General features: G+C 63.5%; 1 protein-coding gene across 1 annotated transcript; it reads left to right on the forward strand.

Annotated features, from left to right (window-relative positions):
- Positions 1–1,624: 1,624 nt before the first annotated feature.
- On the forward strand, positions 1,625–19,644 carry LOC102460647 (mitochondrial inner membrane m-AAA protease component AFG3L1-like). Its single transcript, XM_075939802.2, has 17 exons — positions 1,625–1,862; positions 2,753–2,840; positions 5,351–5,419; positions 5,703–5,809; positions 7,778–7,927; positions 9,932–10,000; positions 10,309–10,433; positions 10,524–10,794; positions 11,362–11,499; positions 12,321–12,474; positions 12,823–12,930; positions 13,716–13,841; positions 14,135–14,245; positions 15,996–16,111; positions 16,466–16,666; positions 16,777–16,971; positions 17,718–19,644. Exons 1-17 carry the CDS (start codon positions 1,758–1,760, stop codon positions 17,907–17,909), a joined length of 2,325 nt encoding a protein of 774 aa, XP_075795917.2. The 5' UTR covers positions 1,625–1,757; the 3' UTR covers positions 17,910–19,644.
- Positions 19,645–19,950: the final 306 nt, after the last annotated feature.

Genomic DNA, 19,950 nt, shown 5'->3' on the forward strand with positions numbered 1-19,950 from the left:
GCAGCTGTGGCTGTGGGGGCTTCTGGGGCCAGACTGTGGTACTAAAAATAGCACTGTGGCCCCAGCCCCCACAAACTGCTCTCCACGTCGAAGGCAGAAGGTGAGGGAAGGGGCAGGGGGAGAAGTAAGAGGAAGGTGGGGTGAGGAGAGAAAGGAGCTTGTGCTGAGGGGAGGGGGGCGGGGCGGGGCAGGCACCAAAGGGCAGGGTGGAGGAGAGACAAGGGGGGACAAGAGGAGAGAATGAGAGGGAAGGACAGGAAGGGAGGGAAGGTGTCGGGGAGGGGGGGAGGGGAGAGGGGACAGGGTGATGCTGGAGAAGAGAGGGAAGGGGGCAAGAGGAAAGAAGAGGAGAGGGGATGCCGGCAGAAGAGGGGTTGAAAGAAGGGGTGGAGCAAGTTATGTGAGGGCACAGAGGGGTATATGAGGAACTGGGGCAGAGGGTGGTGAGGGGATGGGCACCAGGAAGAAAGAGGGCGGGAAGGGGGGAAACACCAGGAAGGTGCAGGTGCCAGGGGATTGTGGGGGTGAAGTAGAAGGGCAGACACCAGAAGGCAAAGGAGAGACAGGACAGATGAGTAAAGGGAGGGGTAGCTACAGATGATCAGAATGGGGCTAGAGGTGAGGACACGAGGGGAAGAGAAGGGCGAGTGCAGGGGTCAAGGAGGATGGGGAGGGGAAAGGTCCCCAAAGGGCTGAGGGGAATGAGAAGGAAAGGAGCCAGGACAGCAGAGGAGGGTGTGGGCTGGAGGGACAGCAGCAGGCACCAGGGGAGCTGATGGAGCAAGGGGAGGAGACATGGCAGCAGAAGGAAAGGGGAGAGGTTTATAAGATATTTATTAATAACTTGGGTGCCACAGTGGCACATGTCTGAACAAGTGCACGACTTCAATATTGGTGCACAAGACAAAATTCACTCCACTCATGGGAGGAACATTTTAGTGGGAACACGTCCCCCCAGCCTCTCCCCCCGAGCTAATGCAATGCAAGTTGGGTGACTGCAATTGCAGGATGGTTGTGTGTCTGTCCGTCCATCCGGTGAGGGCCAAACCCATCCGGATTGGTAGGACAACAGGAGCTGTTCTCAGAGGGGTCACAGGACACCCTTGACCCCTGGTCAGGTGTCCCTCTTGACCCCAGGAGTACTACCCCCAGGGGTGGGGCTTCTTGTGGCAGGGGGCGTGGCTAATGGGTGCCTAATTTTGGTTCAGAAAATATGGTCTCCATCCCTATGCTGTAGGGTGGGGTGACCCTACTTTCCCGCCAGCACCGGTGCCCCCCCCCCGGAGAGGAGGGGGGGGCTCAAGCTATGGGGGGAAAGGGGCTGCCAACTCTCCCGGACTGGACAGACCAGACATCGATAGCTGCGGCGCTGCCCGTTCTGGGAGAGGTGGCAACCTGGAGCAGGGCTGGGAGGGGGGGCAGGGGGCTGCGAGCGTTGCCCGTGGGAGGGGGGGCCCTGGGGAGCGAGCTGGGTCTGTCTCGCCCCCACCGCCTGTGCGCTCCGCGGCGGGAGCGGCCCCCGCTGCACCCCGGCCCGGGAAAGGCGGAACCGTAGGCAGCCCGGAACCACGCGCCCCAGCGCTGCTCCCAACCCGGAGCGCTTCGCTGGGCCCCCGGCGGCGTCCTTCCGGCCCTCGTCACCCGGCGTCAGGCGCTTCCGCCCAAGCCCGGCGCAGGACGCAGGGCAAGGCGCATGCGCGTCCAGGCATCGCGGGAGGGAGGTCTGCGCATGCGCGTCCAGGCACAGGGCCGGGGGAATGGCTCATCGGCTGGCGTCGGGGCCGCCTCTCGCTGCGCTGTGGCGCGGGTGCCGCCGGGCGCACAGAGCGGCCGGGCTCAGGGGTCTGCCACCGACCCGGCAGGTGAGAGGCGACGGGTCCTTCCCGGCATTGCCGTAAAGCGCGCGGCTCCGTTCGCCTGTGCGGCGGGGCGAATCGTCGCGCTGGTGACGTCATCGGAGAGCGCTCGGCGCGGGGATCACGCGCCCCTATGGCGGGCGGCGAGGGCGCCTCAGGGGGCGTGGCCTGGTGGTTAGCACGAGGCTGCGCCTTGAGCGGGAGGAGTCTGCCCGTCGTGCTGGCCTGTGAAAGCCCCGCCCCCGGAACAGGCCACGCCCCTGCAGCTCCCTCCCTCCCTCCCTGCAATGCTGCACCTGGTGGGGGCAGGCAGGGCCCTGGGCTGTCTCCTGCTGACACCCCCCCCTCCCCCACATACAGACACACACATGCACATACACACACATGCCTGGCCGGGCTGCTCCCGCTCCAGGGTCCTGCCCCACGTGCCCCTCACCCCCACCCGGCTACTCTAGTTCCTGGCTCTGCGCCTTCATCGTTAAAACTTCGTCACTCGGGGGGTGGGAAGCCGGTGCGCACGCGCGCACACACACACACGCACACACACGCTCTGCAAAGGCTTTAACAGCAGTGGCACTGTGGCTACCCCCGTCCCTGGCAGCCGTGCAGCCATAGCCTCACAGCCGTACCACGGTAAAGCGCGCTGGGTAGGCCTGGCCTGGGTCACAGTCCGGCCACGGAGCACTCCTCACAGGAATAGGGAGACAAGGGCAAAGGTCGCTGTCAATTAGAGCAGCTTCAGTGCTGCTCTAGTTTTCACTTGTGCTGCCTGCGGCCCCAGAAGGAAGCTGGAACACAGTCGCATTCTCATCATTGTGAGAAATGCCTGTCCCCGGAGAACCAGGACAGTCATGTGTGCGTGATGTAGAGATGACTACTGTGCTTTACTGTTCTAGTGGCTGAAGGGGATCACCACCCTGAAGCAGGACTACCCAGGGAGCATAGCATCCACTTGGCACTGGCTCTGCTCAAAACCACCCAAAGGTATGTGTCCTCAGCAAGGCTCCTCGTAGGGCCTTCGGCTTCTGCTAGATTTCTTGGTGTAGCTGTGGTTAGCAGAGGGATAGAGACATTAAACAATAAGTTTACACTGACCATACGTCCCAGTTTTTCTGAAACAGTCCCGAATTTAAATACTGTGTCCCCATCAAGTACTAAAATGTCCTGAAAATCCCTGGGGTCGCTGCAAGGGTACACAAAGCCAGGTAAACGTCCTCCCTCATGCTCAGACCCTGCACCGTAGTCCCCTTCACTCCCTTCCCCCCCCCAAGACCTTGTTCCCCCAGCTTGTTCCAACACACTCCCTTGTTCCTGCACCCTCCCTCCTGGCCAGACACCTACCCCTAGCTGCTCCGGCACCCTCTCTTCTGGCCACACACTGCACCCTCCCTTGTTCTTGCTCCCTCCACCTGGCCAGACACCCCCCTCCAAGCCTGCTTCTGCACCATCTCCCACCCAGACCTCATAACCTCTCTCCTTTCTGCCCCCACCTCCCTTCCAAATCCTGCACCCCATCCCTAACCCGCTCACTGGCAGCTCTGTCCCTCACACTGAACGCCTCATTTTTGTCCCTACCCCAGAGCCTAAGGGGAGCCATAAATTCACTAACTCCAGAACCCCAGAAAAGCAAATCTGGTATATGGAAAGCCCTGAACCTCAGTCCTCCCTGTCCCTTCCCCTCACCCCGTGGGGCAGGAGCACCAGAGAAGTGAGGTGTCTCAGTTTTGGGCCACATCAGTGAGGGTGGGGAGGGGAGGGGGGTTGGAAGAGGGTTTTTTTTGCTTCTCACTTGTGTGGTCCCCAATTGACTTTTCTTTTGATCTCCAACCCAAAAAAGGTTCCCCACCCTGCCATAAATAAAGAAAACATTGAAACCTTTTGTGTTGGACATAATATTTTATTTTATTTAAAATGAAGTTGGATGAACTAACATGAGAAAATTAAAACGCTTAATCTGTTTAATAATTTAAATTAAATCGTTCTCCCTAGCTGCAGCACTAGCAAAATGGCTTGGATGTAATTGTATAATTAACTGTGAGTTTCCATTAGCAACTGGTGGTCTGTGGAAAGGTTTGCATTGAGCCAAGTGGTTCATGGGCCATAAAGTTTGAGAACCACTGAAATGGAGGTACCTTGGTCTCTCCCCATGAGAGACTGCCCCAGGCTCCCTGCTGCTCCACAAAAGCCCACAGAGAGATCGGGTCTGTTGCCACAGAGGTGAAATCACCATGTCATTCCGGTGTGGATGATGAACAGACTCTTTGTGAGTTTTCCTTATCCAAGCAGTTGATGATTTAAACAGTGTGTTAAGATGCTATGTGGAAACACGTGGCGTGTCCACAGGGAGGCAGAATGTATTGTGTCTCTACAGAGAGAACTTAAAAAATAATGAACAGTCTTGGAGCACCTTAGAGTATGTCTACACTAGCCCCCGAGTTCGAACTAGGGAGGCTAACGTAGGCATTCGAAGTTGCAAATGAAGCCTGGGATATTTAAATCCCGGGCTTCATTTGCAACTTCGAATGCCTACGTTAGCCTCCCTAGTTCGAACTCGGGGGCTAGTGTAGACATACCCTTAGAGACTAACAAAAACCGTAGATGGTATCCCTCTGAAACTACAGAGAGGGCTGCCATGACTGGTGTGTCTGGGTGAACAAGCCTTTTGGGAGCTCTGTGAAGAAGTGAGATGTTTTGACTCCAGTTTCAAGAAATGTGTCCTTCTGCCTTTGGGCTGCACGTTGTCTAGACCTGAATGGAGTTAGCTGTGATGACACATTTCTGAGTTATTCTGACCCGCACAGTGAAACATGAGCTAAAGACCAGGCTTAGCACGTCCAGTGAGAGAAAGCCCTGCTCTCAGAAGTCAGTTCAAAGTCTCTCCAATGTTCTTCAAAGATGGCCTCTCCCAAGCAGTGGAGCTTTTACTGATTGGTCCCGTATATTTTTGAAGGGTGACTGCCTGTTAACAGGATCTTCTTGGGTAATAGCAACAGATTGCATTGGGCCCAGTTTAAATTGGATCAGGCCCTTTGTCAGCAGGTTGGGAAGCGGTCTCGTTTGGCAGTTATTATTAGGTATTATTTACACAATATAGATATTGCCAGGGCTTGAGAAACGGCGGCGAAAGCCACTCGCCAGTCCCGCACTGCACATGCCTCACTTTCCTTTGAGCTCATCTGCCCAAGTGAGACCCTGGAAGCAGGGCAGGCCGCCCTTGGACAACGCTGTGTGGTAAACACATGTAAAGGGTTGGGGTTCATATCTGGGGTCTACTAATGTAACAGCCTTCTCTCCAATCTTGTCCATACTCGCCTTGCCCCCTTTTATTCCATTAAAAATACCATCACCAGAATCTTTTCCCCTCCCTGTTTGGTTTTGGTTCAGCACCTTTCTGGTTGTCCGGGATCTTTCCCCTATAAAGAGGGGGTGCTGTGACGGGCCAGGGCCAGGCCAGAGCCACTGTCCCTTTCAGTAACACTCCCTTTCTCTCTCAGGCTTTGAGAAATATTTTAAGAAGAATGGAAGAAGTCCCAGCCCGGGAGAGGATACTCAGGACACTAAAGGTAACCAGTCCCGGATCCTCCCGGGCTGGTCCTGGGGGGTTTTGAGGGTGTCCAGGAGGTGGGAGAGTTTTGGTGAGGAGCAGATCACTGGGGCCTTGCACACATACCAGATTTGTATCCTCATCCACAAAAATGAGCTGCGAGTATCAACATTATTCCGCTGGACTTTCCAAACCTGCCGAATCCGGGGGCTGGTGGTTCAGCGTGTGACTGGTGTGGGGAAATCGGGTCTCAACACATCTCTTTCCCATTTTCTTTCCTAACTCACCTTTCCTTTCCCTAGGCCTCCCTGATCCCAAGGGGCTCGCTCCTGGGGGCGCAGGCAGAGACGGTGGCGGCAAGAGAGGAGGGAAGAAGGAGGATTCCGGGTGGTGGAGGCGCGTGTGGAAGGTGGGTAGCTACGTGACACCGACAGCGGCCGTCAGGGTTCCAGGAGAATGAAGTCCCTTGGTTGATTCCAAACATCAGTCTGGCCTCCCGTGCTTCAGGCCCTGTCTCTGACTGGACCGGGAAGTGTACCCTAACAGGGTACAGGTTAGGGCATCCTCCGAGAGTGAGGAGGGGACGTGGGTCCCCTCCTCTGCCCTGCCCTGGGCTCATCACCAGCTCAGGGCAGAGTTGGACCAGCGGTGCTCAGCACATCCAGGCACCCCTGCCACCAGACTCCCTGCGCCTTACATGGGTTTGGTTTTTGAAAACTAGGCAATTCCTGCACTCAAACTTGACTCGGGGCTAAGGAAGCGGAACTAGCCCTGGAACCCTTGTGTGCTGTGCCTGCCTATAGCGTTGCCCTGAGGACACCCAGGCGTCGGAGAGAGGACACGAGCGATGGCAGGAAAGGTTACCTTGTCGACGGGCAGTATCCACGGCAAACTCCAGCAATGCCAGGGAGAGCCTTCGCGCCGGCCTGCAGCCCAGACTAGGGGTGTTACATTTCCAGTAATCGGCTAATCGAGTAGTCGATGGGATTTCCATCGACTACTCGGTTAGTCGATAAGGGGGGTGCTCGCTGTCCCACTGCGCCTCTCCCTTTGAAATGTACAGGGGCCGCCTGCGGCTCTTGTACATTTCAGAGGGCGAGAGGCAGCGGGAACCCGCACCAGGGGCAAAGCAAAGTTCCCCTCAGTGCCCCTTCCTTCGAAACGGAAGAGAGTCGCAGGCGGCGCTTGTACATTCCAGGGGGAGAGGAGCAGCTGTGGGGCTGGTGCGAGCGGGGCTGTTTCAATCCCTGCTCACGCTTTTGCTCCCTGCCCCCTGCGGGAGACAGTGCTGGGGGGGACAAGTTTTTAACCTGGCTCCCCCCAGCACCAGCTCGTGTTCCCCTCCCTTGCTGCCGCTGTCTGAGAGAGGCAGCAAGGGGGGCGGAAGCGACTAGTCGGGTTCCTATTCAACTGCCCGAGCAGCATTTGCTTGTCGGATAGTCAACTAGTCACGTCCATCCCTAGCCCAGACACATGGGCCGTGTGGGCTGAACACATGTGAGCCTGTCCGTAGGGCAGGGCGCCGGCGGTGCGGTGACTTTCCCACCAGGAGGTGGGGAATGGGCAGACTAGACTATGTCCATGTGATCTGAACCGGTCATTTCCTGTCCGCGATACCTGGGCAGCGCGGTAGGTAGCTAGACAGGCGACATCAGTCACTGACCGCATCAGCTTCCGTATGGCAGAGGCATTGGGGTTGCTTGGGAGGGTTACATGCCCGGCTTGCAAACCCTTTGGCTTTTTGGCCAGAGTAACTCCAAGCATTGCAGGACCTCTCCATGGCAGGAGCTCTGCCCCCCGGGACCTAGGCATCGCTTTTCCGTGGGGCTACACGGTCGCTCCTGGAGTGCTGGGGTGGGGGGTAGCTTGGAAATTGGAGTCCCTGCTTGAATAAAGCGGGTGATGCACAGGGGACTGGGGGTTGAATGCGGCCCAGAGCCGAGCTCCTCCCCTCCTAGAGGGAAGCCTGGCTAGTGGAGACTGTTCCTTGGTCCGAGAGGCCAAGGCGTGCGGGGCCTGTGCTCTGCAGGCCACGACTCCATGGCTGGCATTTCCTGCAGCATGGCCGATCGGCGCTCAGGCCGAGTCCATGGGCCCAGGCCAGCACTGGGCCCGGCCTGACGTCCTGGGCTCCGGCTCAGGTGGGGACACTCGGTGTGGAAGCAGGCTCCATGCTCGGAGGCCGGGGGGGCCGCAGAACAGATGCGCTGGCTGTTGTTTCACAGTTAGAGCAGTCGTGAGACGTGCAGCAGCACTGGGGGGTCTGCGCGGGCGGGGGCAGCGAGGAACCGCCAGCTGCTCCCGCGCTCCTTCGGAATGTGTGTTTCCCAGCTGCTGACTTGTCGCATTCCTTTCCTTTCCTTTCCTCCCGCCCCAGGGAGAGTTCCCCTGGGACGACAAGGACTTCGGCTACCTGGCTGTCATGGGCACAGGCGTTGCTGTGGGATTCCTCTATTTTTTTTGGCGAGATCCTGGCAAAGAAATCAACTGGAAGCATTTTGTGCATTACTACTTGGCTAGAGGATTGGTGAGGACGTGTCTGTCTGTGTGAGAGAGACTGGCTCTCACCTGGCTCAGCAGGCAAGGGTTCCCTTTTGCCCACTCATTGCTAGCACGCTGGTTGGGTTACCAAGTTGCCTCTGAGCCCTGCTGACTCTAGGCTGGGGGAGACTCCCGCGGAGGGCTCCGGAAAGCAGTGACTGTTCACGCACAGCTCTTACGCTGGGAGTCAGGGGCAAAACTCTCTTTTGACCAGAGAGAACCCCATTCTCAGAGCGTGGGCCCCCCTTCACTCGCATTCCTCTCCTGCCAATTGCCCCAGAGGACTGGGCGTTATGTATCCCGTGGTGGGCCCCCACACTGGCCCTGGGCTGCTAGCATAGCCCTTCGCGGTAGAAGCATATAAAACTTGTAAGGCCTTGTGTGCCCTGTGCCAGCTGCCTCAACTCCTGGGGCAAGCCCCGGCCTGGCGGATGTCCTGCAGCAGCTTCCTGTAACTGGAGGGAAGGGGTCTGTGGCATTAACAGTGCCATCCCAGCCAGAGCCTCTCCTTTGATTTTGATTTTGATTTTGTTTATTTTATGCTGTCTCCATAATATCAGTTTTCAGAGTGGTAGGAGCTGCCATCCTTAGGTTTCAGAGTTAACATCTCCTTAGGAATAGGACAGTTTGTCCCTCCAATTTGATGCTTTCTGCAGACACAGGCAGGCATCCCTGTGTCCATTTGTGCTTGGCTCTCGTCCAGCATTTCTCCACAGCTCTGAGCTCTAGAAGGGGGCCTGTGTCTCTGTGCCTAAGTGAGCGGAGAGCCCGGGACTCACTTCTGTGCATCTCCCGTCTGTTCTTAGTGGGCCGCTGCTCCAGGCTGGCCACAGAGCACATCAGCGCTGAGCTGTTCTGCGCACCATATGGCACCTCCCTCCGAGCTGCTGTATTGTGTGAACTAGGGGTGTTAACTATGGGTTATTTTACTATCTCCATCGACTAGTCGATAGGCACGTCTGCATCCCTCCTCTGAAATGTCCAGGCGCCCTGCTGGGCCCTCGCTGGGTCTCCTGTACGTTTCGGAGGAGGGATGCGGAACTCCGCGTACAGCCGGGGCCAGCAGAGAGTCCCACTCCCTCCGGACTGCACGCGGGGCCAGCTCTGAAATGCACGAGAGTCCCCAGCGGGGGCCCAGTGGAGGCTCTTGTGCATTTCAAAGTGGCAGTGCAGCCTGGAGCCTGGGGTCAGTGGGGGGCTCAGACGTCACTGACCCTGGGCTCCATGCTGCCTGCTGCTTTGAAATGCCACACGGAGCCATGAGTCCCCAGCTGACCCCGGGCTCCCCGCGCAGCAGCGCCACACAGCTGATTCAAGGCTCAGCTGTGCGGCGCTGCCCCTTTGAAGTGCCCCCTTCTCCCCCCCTTTGCTGCCTCTATCTGATAGAAGCAGCAAGGGGGGGAGGGGAATCGACTAGTCCTTCACATCCCTAGTGTGACCAGCTGTGCCCCAAATGTTCCCCAGAGCCTGGCTGTGCGCCCGGCTTGCCCAGGCCCCAGCGACTCTAGGAAGGCCGAGGCGGGGCGCGCTCTGCAGGTGTCTCCCAGTAAGGGACGTGGGGTCTGCCCCAGACTGGTGCCGTGCTGCTGCTGTTTGGCTGGGATCCCCAGGCTGTTCTGCCGGCACCGTGCCTCGCTCCACGGGCCATTGCGCCGGTCCCTGCTGAGGCCTGTGGGCTTGCGCTGGATGGACACAGCGCAGGGCTTCCCATGGCAGGTGGGATGAGAATGGCCCACGCCTATTGCAGGGACTCAGGCACCCGTGGAGCATGGCCGGGCTGTCGTCATGCAGCACCCCTTTCTCGGGGGTCGCAGCCTCTGGCCCCCAGCTAACCCACGACATCGGGTAATTACTTCCCAAGCGGGGGCACGCCAGGGCTGGGGCCGGGCTGTGAGATCGGGGCTGGCGCAGAATGGGGGGCACCTGGAGACGCCCCTGCTGAACTGCCTGGGGTCCTCTCCTGACCCCTCACCCCCGTCTGCTGTCTTAGGTGGACCGTCTGGAAGTGGTGAACAAGCAGTTCGTTCGCGTGGCCCTCGTGCCAGGCGTGGCCTCCGAGGTAAGGGGATGGCTCGCTCGGCGTGGGGCCAGAGGGGTCTCGGTGCTCAGACAGACCCGGGGGGGGGGGAGAAGGAAATCCCTTGGCAGGCCTTCTGGGGAGCCCCCCAGCGAGCTTCCCCTGTACTGAGCCTCGACGTGCAAGCCGGGGTGCTGGGGCCACCGAGCAAAGTGCTGTTGTGGCGGGTCGGGGCCAGGTCTGCGAGGCAGCAGGCGGGCAGTGCGTGGTGCCACGGTGGGGGTAGGGCCCAGCCGTGGTCGGGGGAGGTGGAGGCCAGTGCGGATCTGTCCCTGTCCCTGTCCCTGCAGAGGTCCGTCTGGTTTAACATCGGCAGCGTGGACACGTTCGAACGGAACCTGGAGGCTGCCCAGCTGGAGCTGGGAATGGAAGGAGCCCGTCGGGTGGCCGTGATCTACAGCAGCGAGAGCGACGGGTGAGTCTGAGGCCGGGGGCAGTGACTGTCTCTAGCCTGCGGCGCCGCAGCTGCCGTGTGACGGGCTGGCGCGTCTTTCCCCTCTGCCAGCACGTTCGTCATGAGCCTGGTGCCCACGCTGCTGCTGGTTGGCTTCCTGCTGCTCGCTCTGAGACGGGGCCCCCTGGGAGCCGGGCGCGGGAGGCGAGGGGGCGGGCTCTTCAGCGTCGGCGAGACGACGGCCAAGATCCTGAAAGACAGCATCGACGTGCGGTTCCGAGACGTGGCCGGCTGCGAGGAGGCCAAGCTGGAGATCATGGAGTTCGTCAACTTCCTGAAGAACCCCAAACAGTACCAGGACCTAGGCGCCAAGATCCCCAAGGTCCTTCTCCACGGGGGTGGCTGGGTCCCCTCGGCTGAGCGGGCGGAGCGCTGCCCTGGGCTGAGCTTTCTGGCCAGCAGAGAGGGGAGCGAGGGCAGGGTGCAGGCACCCCAAGGGGGCCACCGAACAGCGGGGCCGCGCGCCAAGGCCTGTGGCTCTGCTCTCTGGCCCCTGTGGCTTTATTCGCGTCTCTTGGTTACCCTGGGGCGATGGGTCAGCCGTGTGGGCGGGGCTTAGCTGCAGCTGGAGGTGATGGAGACGCGCCGGCGAGTGTGATGATTTGGGGTGTAGGGCAGGCACCAGGGTGCGCAGGGCGGGGGCAGGTGCGGGGCGGGGACACACTGACTGTCCAGGCTTCCTTCCCTTGCTGTGGCTCGGCACAGCCCGGCGAGAGCTGTCTGTGTCCCAGCCTCCAGCCCATTCCTGGGGGCAGGCCTGCCGTGACTAACGGTGGCGGCTGGGCCACGTGGCCCCGAGCCACCAGATGGCGGGGCGCTTGGAGCCGGCTCGGTGGCGTTGCTGCCGGTGGCCCCGCGCTAGCGCTGGTCTCCGTGGTGTCTGCTGCAGGGCGCTATGCTCACGGGCCCGCCCGGCACTGGGAAAACCCTCCTGGCCAAGGCGACGGCGGGAGAAGCCGACGTCCCCTTCATCTCGGTGAACGGCTCGGAGTTCCTGGAGATGTTTGTGGGGGTGGGGCCCGCCCGGGTAAGTGCGGCTGCCAGGCTCTCGGGGCTCCCACAACGTTGTGCTTCCGGGGCAGGCCTGAGTCCCTTCTGGGGGGCGGGGGCGTGTGGGGCTGGAGCTAGACAGGCCTCCTGTATGCGCGGGGGAGCTAGCGGCCAGGGTGCCTGGGGAGCAGTGAGTGGGTGGGCGGGAGGGGAGCCGGGCTCTTTGGTCTCGGGCTCGTTTGGCCCTTGCCCTGGTGCTGCGGGGCCTGCTGGCAGGCGTAGGGTGGGGGGCGGAGGTGGGGAGGCCGCCCAAGCACGTGGGACGGAGCCGGTGCTGGCGGCTCTGAGCTGGCCTGTGAAGCGATGGCTTGGGACATGCCTGCCCCACGAGCGTAGCTGCTCCTGCCGACCATCCCCCCCCACCACCCCCGTGCGAGTTGCTTCAGCTGGAGCCGTCCGCTCCCGCGGGCTGCGTTCCCCGGGCTCTGCAAGGAGAAGGGCCCCTCAGGCGACAGCGGGGCCTGGCTCCTCCAGGCCAGGGCAGCTGCATTAGCCACCAGCTGACGGGAGCCCCCTCAGCTCGTCAGTGCCTCGGGGCAGCACGGGCTGGGCTGCGGCAGGGCTCCTGGCAGGTCCTGCTTGGAGCCCCCCAGGGGTTGGCTTGGTGCTCGTCTCCCATCTCCGCATGGGGGGTGTCCCAGGCCTGGGGAGCCTTGAGGTGCCGCATGCTCTGGGGGCCACCGAGCAGAGACGGTGCCTGGCTCTGCGGAGCCCCTGCCGACTCCCATCCCCGTGGAAAGGCAGCGGCCCCTGGGGCCCTGGCAGGAGGCTTGTCACCCCCGGGTGTGTCTGTTTCAGGTGCGGGACATGTTTGCCTTGGCCCGCAAACACGCCCCCTGCATCCTGTTCATCGACGAGATCGACGCCATCGGCCGGAAGCGGGGCCGGGGGAACTTCGGGGGGCAGAGCGAGCAGGAGAACACCCTCAACCAGCTGCTGGTGGAGATGGACGGTGAGCGAGCAGCCGGCAGCGGGGGCCTGGCCTCCTGCGCTGCGTCCGCTCCTTGGCAATTCTCGGCGATGCCCCGCCCGTGGGCCACGTGCTCCCAGCCACGCCGGGGGAGGGGCAGTGGGACCGGGCTCAGGGCCCAGCCGGGCCTTGCGCTCAAAGCTCGTGAAAGCCGAAGGTCTGCCTTGAGCAGTGGAGTCTGGGTGGCCCCTGGGCCCGCGGTGATGCAGCTGAGCCCCTCAGCTCCTGCTGGGGAGTCCGGGCCCCAGTGTCCCATGGGTTTTGTCTGGCTCCCTCCCCCCCTTGTTATCCTCGGCCGGTCGCTCGGTGACCTCTTCCCCCTCTGCTTAGGGTTCAACTCCAGCACCAACGTGGTGGTGCTCGCAGGAACCAATCGCCCGGACATCCTGGACCCCGCGCTCACGAGACCGGGGCGCTTTGACCGCCAGATTTACCTCGGTAATGCTCGCCGCGCCCACTGCGCCCTCTGCCGGCTCCCCAGCCTGGGCCGGGCGCTTAGCAGGAGAGGAAAGAACATCTGCCGCGCTCCTGCTGCTGCCAGCGCTGCTGTCAGAAACCGGGCCAGCGGCTGGGCCAGCGTGGTTCCTCGCCTTGCCTGCCGGGGGCGCCCCAGCGCGGCTCCGTGTGCACGGGGAGCTCCATGAGAGCTGCACGCGCGGAGGCCCGGGGGGGTTAGTGTGAAACGTGCAGAGCTGGCAGATGTTTTGCTGCAGGAGCTGGGAAAAGCTGCAGCCACTGCCTTTGTGCTGGGGCTGGAGAGGTCCAGTGCCGAAGGTGGGTTATTGGCAGCGCTGGTGCCAGCCTGGCCCGGGCACTGGCAGACGCATGGGAGGGGGCGCTAGCTGTCCTTTGCCGCCCGGCAGCCCGGCTGGTCTCACTGGGGCGCGGCCGGGCTTGGGGGCGTTCTGTGCAGCGCTGCCCCAGGTGACACTGGCCGGGTGGGGTCGCTGTGGGACTTACCCAGCTGCTGCGATCCATGTCCAGGGGGCTCTGTAGTGACCTCTGCATTGTGTGCGGCACCTGGCCGGGAGGCGGCCCAACTGCAGGCCCTTGGCCAGTGCAGGGAACGGGGAGGCTTCCGGCAGCTCCTCTGGAAACCAAGAGGGTTGTGTCCGCTCTCGGCAGTAACCAGAGGAAGCCCAGGCGGCGAGGAGCCGCCGTCCCGGCAGGTAGCCCTGCACGACTCAGTTCTAAACCACTTCTCTGGCTCCGCTCCCACCCAGGCCCGCCCGATATCAAAGGCAGAGCCTCCATCTTTAAGGTCCATCTCCGGCCCCTGAAGCTGCAGGAAAGCATCAGCAGAGACGCCCTGGCCAGGAAACTGGCCGCACGGACCCCAGGATTCACAGGTGGGTTGCCAGGAAGACCAAGGGGGAGGGAGCTGGAGCAATTGGCTGTGATGGAAGAGCAGGTGCCAAGGGCTGAGGCGGCGCCCCCGGCTGGTCTGGCCACGTCCCAAAGGGGTCAGGAGCTGCCTGGTAGCCAGCGGCTGCAGCCGTCCAGCCCCCAGGGCTCACTGCACAGTGAGTGCGTCCAGGGTTCCCTCTGCTGCGGGGGGCTGAGTTAGCAGGTCTTGGGCGGCCCCTGGGGGGAGGGAGCCCAGCCTGGGGCGTCGGCTGATGGGCTGGCCCTCCTGTCGTAGGTGCTGACATCTCCAACGTCTGCAACGAGGCTGCCTTGATCGCCGCTCGCCACCTGGGGCCCGCTGTCGCCGAGAAGCACTTTGAGCAGGCCATCGAGAGAGTCGTGGGGGGTGAGGCCGCTCGGCGCTCTGCGGGGGCACGGCCACAGGGCTTTCCGGGGAACACGCAGGGCACGGCTGGCGGCTGCAGCACCAGAGCTAGAGCCGGGACAGACTCCGAAGGCTCCCGCTGAGGCTGGCAGACGGGGCGGCGGGCGGCAGGGTCTCCAGGCCCTGGCAGACGGGGCGGCGGGCGGCAGGGTCTCCAGGCCCTGGCAGACGGGGCGGCGGGCGGCAGGGTCTCCAGGCCCTGGCAGACGGGGCGGCGGGCGGCAGGGTCTCCAGGACCTGGCAGACGGGGCGGCGGGCGGCAGGGTCTCCAGGCCCTGGCAGACGGGGCGGCGGGCGGCAGGGTCTCCAGGCCCTGGCAGACGGGGCGGCGGGCGGCGGGGTCTCCAGGACCTGGCAGACGGGGCGGCGGGCGGCAGGGTCTCCAGGCCCTGGCAGACGGGGCGGCGGGCGGCAGGGTCTCCAGGCCCTGGCAGACGGGGCGGCGGGCGGCAGGGTCTCCAGGCCCTGGCAGACGGGGCGGCAGGCGGCGGGGTCTCCAGGCCCTGGCAGACGGGGCGGCGGGGTCTCCAGGCCCTGGCAGACGGGGCGGCGGGCGGCGGGGTCTCCAGGTCCTGGCAGATGGGGCGGCGGGCGGCGGGGTCTCCAGGTCCTGGCAGACGGGGCGGCGGGCGGCGGGGTCTCCAGGCCCTGGCAGACGGGGCGGCGGGCGGCGGGGTCTCCAGGCCCTGGCAGACGGGGCGGCGGGCGGCGGGGTCTCCAGGACCTGGCAGACGGGGCGGCGGGCGGCGGGGTCTCTAGGCCCTGCCAGACGGGGCGGCGGGCGGCGGGGTCTCCAGGCCCTGGGGCTCAGGCCCTGCTGCCAGCAGAGAGGAGGGAAGAGCCCTTGGGAGATGCTCTGGCACTTTGGGGGGCACTACTGTGGGGCAGCCGCCCCTTGTCAGGAAGGCGACTGTCTTCACCAGGCTTGGGGCGATGGCCCCGTCCCACACCCAGTGTCCAGGAGCTGAGCTGAGCTGAGCACGCTCCTGCTAGCCTGGGGGCGTGAGGGCTGGTCCCTGTGGGCAGTGTCTGCAGGGCTTCCCAGGCGTGGCACAAAGAGCCACGGGCCCCGGGGGCGCTCGGCCAAGCAGTGGGGAATCGTGGGCTGCAGCAGGCGGAGGAGGCTGAGGTGCCGGAAGGAAAAGCAGCAAGTTTCCCCAGGGGATGCCAAGCAGCAGGCCCCCACCCCCCAGCTCGCTGCCACGGCTGGGAGCGATTCCCGCTCGCCCTGCGCTGCTCCGGCAGGGCCCTCCTGCACAGAAAAGGAGCTCGTGAGAACTAACGTTCTGGCCCCTCCCATCTCCCCATCCACACCCACATAACCGGGGGTGTCCGGGGTTCCTCCCCGAGCCCTTCCCTCATTGCCCTCGTGCGGCCCCTCCCTCTGCCCTGGCAGCGCTGTGAGACGAGGGTGCGCCCAGATCCCTGTGGCGCGTGTCTAGGGCACTGCTGGGCAGCTCCCAGGCCAGGCACGTCCCTCTAGGGGAACCAAGAGGGGCCAAAGCCGCCCAGCCAGCAGGGCCTCCGGACTCCTCTTAGCCAGCACGCCACGGCCCAGTGCTGCCCTGGCTCGCCGGGGGGGTGGGCTGTCCCCGTGGGGGCCGTGGGCCCTGGGGGTTTGCCGGGGGCAGGGGCGGTCTGGCTCCCAGCTGCGGGCTCTTGGCAGTGCAGGCCTGGAACCGCTCTCCCTGACGCCTGGTCCCGTGGGCAGGTCTCGAGAAGAAGACCCAGGTTCTGCAGCCGAGCGAACGGACCACGGTGGCCTATCACGAGGCCGGGCACGCCGTGGTGGGCTGGTTCCTGGAGCACGCCGACCCCCTGCTGAAGGTTTGTGTCCAGCTTGCTCCCCCTTCCCAGCACCAGCCGCCCGGGGCCTTTCCCGCCCGCCGGCTGCAGCCTGGAACTGCACACCTCGCCGCCGGGGGCCCGGGGCAGGGGGGGGAGCTGGTGGGGAGGGGCCCCTCTCTCGCCTGCCTTGTTGGGCCCCTGGAGGAGAGCGCCCCCTGGTGCCGGGGACCCCGCCATGTGTTGGCTCCCGGGCCCTTGTGGCCAGATCCGGTGTCTCCGGATAAACGCTGGACGGGGGGGCGAGGGCACTCTCCCAGCATTCCCTCTGGCAGGCCCACTCGGGAATCCAGGAGCCTGGTCCCAGCCTGCCACCAGCTGCCTTGTCCCTCGCAGGTGTCCATCATCCCGCGGGGGTGGGGCCTGGGCTACGCTCAGTACCTGCCCCGGGAGCAGTACCTGTACACCAAGGAGCAGCTCTTCGACCGCATGTGCATGATGCTGGGCGGGAGGGTGGCCGAGCAGCTGTTCTTCGGGCGCATCACCACGGGCGCACAGGACGACCTGAGGAAGGTGACGCAGAGCGCCTACGCCCAGGTAATGCCCCCAGCACGGGCACTGCGCTGCCAGGTGTCCACCCCGGGCGTGGGAAGGGCTCGGCTCGTCCCCTGGGAGCGAGCCGGCTCAGCGGGGCGGCTTTCTTGCAGATCGTCCAGTTCGGGATGAGCGACAGGCTGGGCCAGGTCTCCTTCGAGCTCCCGCAGCTGGGCGAGCAGCTCACGGAGAGGCCGTACAGCGAGACGACGGCCCAGCTGATAGACGAGGAGGTCCGGTGCCTCATCAGCTCCGCATATGAGAGAACCCTGGAGCTCCTGACGCGGTGTCACGCCCAGGTGGAGAAGGTACGAGAACGGCACTCAGGCGGCCGCTCACGAGGCAGCCCAGTGGCGCCCCGCTGATTGGCAGAGCCCAGAGCTGGGTCTGTGTTCCTTGTGGTGGTGCAAATTCACACATGCCTCAGCGCACAGAACAAAATTTATTCTGCACACGGATGGAAAATATTAGAGGGAACATTGGTGAACAGGCCCCAGCAGGAGCCAGTGTGGGGACCTGTGGTGGCTCCACCAGCAGGATGCATAGACTCATAGACTTTAAGGTCAGAAGGGACCATTCTGATCATCTAGTCTGACCCCCTGCACAGTGCAGGCCACAGAATCTCACCCACCCCTCCTAGAATAATCCTCTCACCTATGTCTCAGATATTGAAGCCTTCAAATACTTTGAAGGCCCCAAGATGCAGAGAATCCTCCAGCTGTGATCTGTGCCCCATGCTACAGAGGAAGGCGAAAAACCTCCAGGGCCTCTGCCAATCTACCCTGGAGGAAAATTCCTTCCCGACCCCAAATATGGCGACCAGCTAGACCCTGAGCATGTGGGCAAGACTCATCAGCCAGACACCCAGAAAGTTCTCTATAGTAACTCCTATCATCCCTCCATTGACCTATTTCCCACTGAGAATGAAGCTCTCCCCCGGCTTGCTGGGAGCGGGGAGGTGCGGGGTCTGTCACCCTGCCGCGGGGAGCGCGCCCTTCCCCGTGCAGAACCGGGGCTGAGGAACCGGGCTGTGAGGGTTCTCTTTTCCCCGCAGGTCGGGAGGCGTCTGCTGGAGAAGGAGGTGCTGGAGAAGGCGGACATGGTCGAGTTGCTGGGCCCCAGGCCCTTTGCGGAGAAATCCTCCTACGAGGAGTTTGTAGAGGGCACCGGGAGCTTGGATGAAGACACCTCCCTGCCGGCGGGCCTGAGGGACTGGAACAGCGAGCGGGAGGAGAGCACCTCCTAGCAGTGAGTGCCCGCTGGGCGCAACCTGCCTGCGCTGCGGCCAGCCCCGCCTCTGGGTGGGCACCATCTCCGCAGAAGCTGACGCCCAAGCGCGGCGGTTAGTCTTTGGGGTGCCCCAGGACTCCGCGGTGGCTTCCACATGGTGCTAGCTGTGGTGCTGCTCTGCCTCCGGCCTGGCCGCCCGCTCATGCCTTGGCACGAGGCACTCCTGGCCCGGGAGCCGGGGGCTCCCCCAGCTCTGACGCTGGCCGTGTGCGTTCCTGGGGGCCTGGCAGCAGGTGTCTCTAGCCCCCAGTGCTGGGCTCCAGCTCTGTCCCTGGGTAGCTCCTCTCCCAGCCAGGCCTGCGGGGCAGAAAGGGGCCCTGGCTGCTGAAAGCCGAGATGTGGATTCCTTCCTCGAGCCGGGCCTGGCTTGCAGTACCTGTGTCCCCGCAGAGGCCCAGCCGTGTCCTGGGGGCAGCCCTGCCAGGGCCCACCATGCGCCGCGGGCTGCTGAGCAAGCAGGACCTGCACCACAGGGCCCAGCCGCTGCCGCCCCCCAGGGCAGTGCCAGTGGGGCATTTAGTGACGGGGAGGAAGTGCTGCACCTGGCCTGTGCTCCTGAACCTGGCGCCGGCGCCTCCCTGCTCCTACCTCACCAGCCTCCTCCGCCTGGCCACAGCCGGGCCGTCCGCCAAGTGCCTTCCCCTGCAGCCCAGTGGTGGTTGGGCTCTGGAATCCCGGTCTTCTGTGGCTCTGACGGCAACCCCCCGCCTGTTACACTGACACCCCCTGCCCCGGCTCAGCTGGTCGCCCCCTGGCCTTAGGAACCGCAGTCTGAACCCCTCAGGGCCTGGTTCACTCCTTGCCTCTGGCGCCGTCCCGGGGCATTACTCGGCCTGCAGCCAGTGCGGGTACCTCTGGGCAGGGAGCAGTGAGTCTCCGAACCTGGATCAGCTGCCTCGGGCTGAGCCCCGGGTCTAAGCCGAGCAGCCTGCCTGCCGGGGCTGGAGCAGCCGTTGACCTAGCAGAGCCGCCCTGCGAGGTTGTGCAGGCCGGAGCGTTTGTAACCGTCTCACAACCCCCGTGGTGCCAGCTGGGGCTGACTCCCCACTGCCAGACACGCAGCTTGGCTCAGCGGTGCCCTCCAGAGGCCGTTAGCGGCTGCTGTGACATTGGTGCCCGCAGGCCTCGGTGGCTTCGGCCAGTCTGCCGCTCTCCCAGGCGAGCGACTGCAGAAACGTCTGGGCCAAGGCAGAGCTGCTGAGGAAGTGCTGGCCGTCTCCCCCCCGCCCCGCGAGGCGCTGTCTGCGACACTGTGATGGCACTAGGCCTGCCCAGGTGCCACGAGAGCTGGGGCAGGTACACGCCAGGTCTCAGGGCCCCCGGAGGCCCTTCGCTCCTGTGGATGATGGAGAGAAGCCCCCTGCCCCTGTTGGGGGCACGACTCAGCCCTGGGCTTGTGAGCAGAGTCCTCGGGGCTGGGCTGGCCTCCCCGCCCAGACACATGATGGCCCTGGCGCCAGCACAGCTGGGCTGTCTCCCTTGCCGGTGACCCTGGTCAGGGCAGGAGCTGGGAGGAAAGGGGAAGAGGGACCTGACTCTATTCCCCCCTTGGCATAGCTGGCCGGGGGGGGGGCTGCTGGAGGGGTAGCCAGGCCCCCTTTGCTGCTCTCCCAGGCCCAGCCTGAGAGATGTGACCTGGATGTGAAGCACCAAATAAACCAAACCCCACTGTGTGGGGAGGGGCTGCTGTGTGTCTGCCTTTCCTTTGCCGCGCTGCACGGTGCAGGCTGACGGCCCACCCTGCCCTGCTGGGGATGAGCCCGGCTGGTCCCAGGCGGCCCTGCTGGCAGGACTGGACTACCACGGCCTGCCCAGCACATGCCCACCTGCTGGCCTGTGCTCCGCCCTGCACTGGATCCCTCCTGCAGCAGGGGAGCGTGCCTGGGTGTGGGGAAGGGCCTGGCTCCACCAGCCCATGCAGAGGGCTCACAGGCCCATCAGCCCTGGGGGGGGGACTGCCCCTTTGGACCTGCTTGGTGGGTGAGGCTGGAAGCCCC

Source organism: Pelodiscus sinensis, chromosome 12, assembly GCF_052426305.1.
Source record: "Pelodiscus sinensis isolate ZL-2025 chromosome 12, ASM5242630v1, whole genome shotgun sequence".
NCBI lineage: Eukaryota > Metazoa > Chordata > Testudines > Trionychidae > Pelodiscus > Pelodiscus sinensis.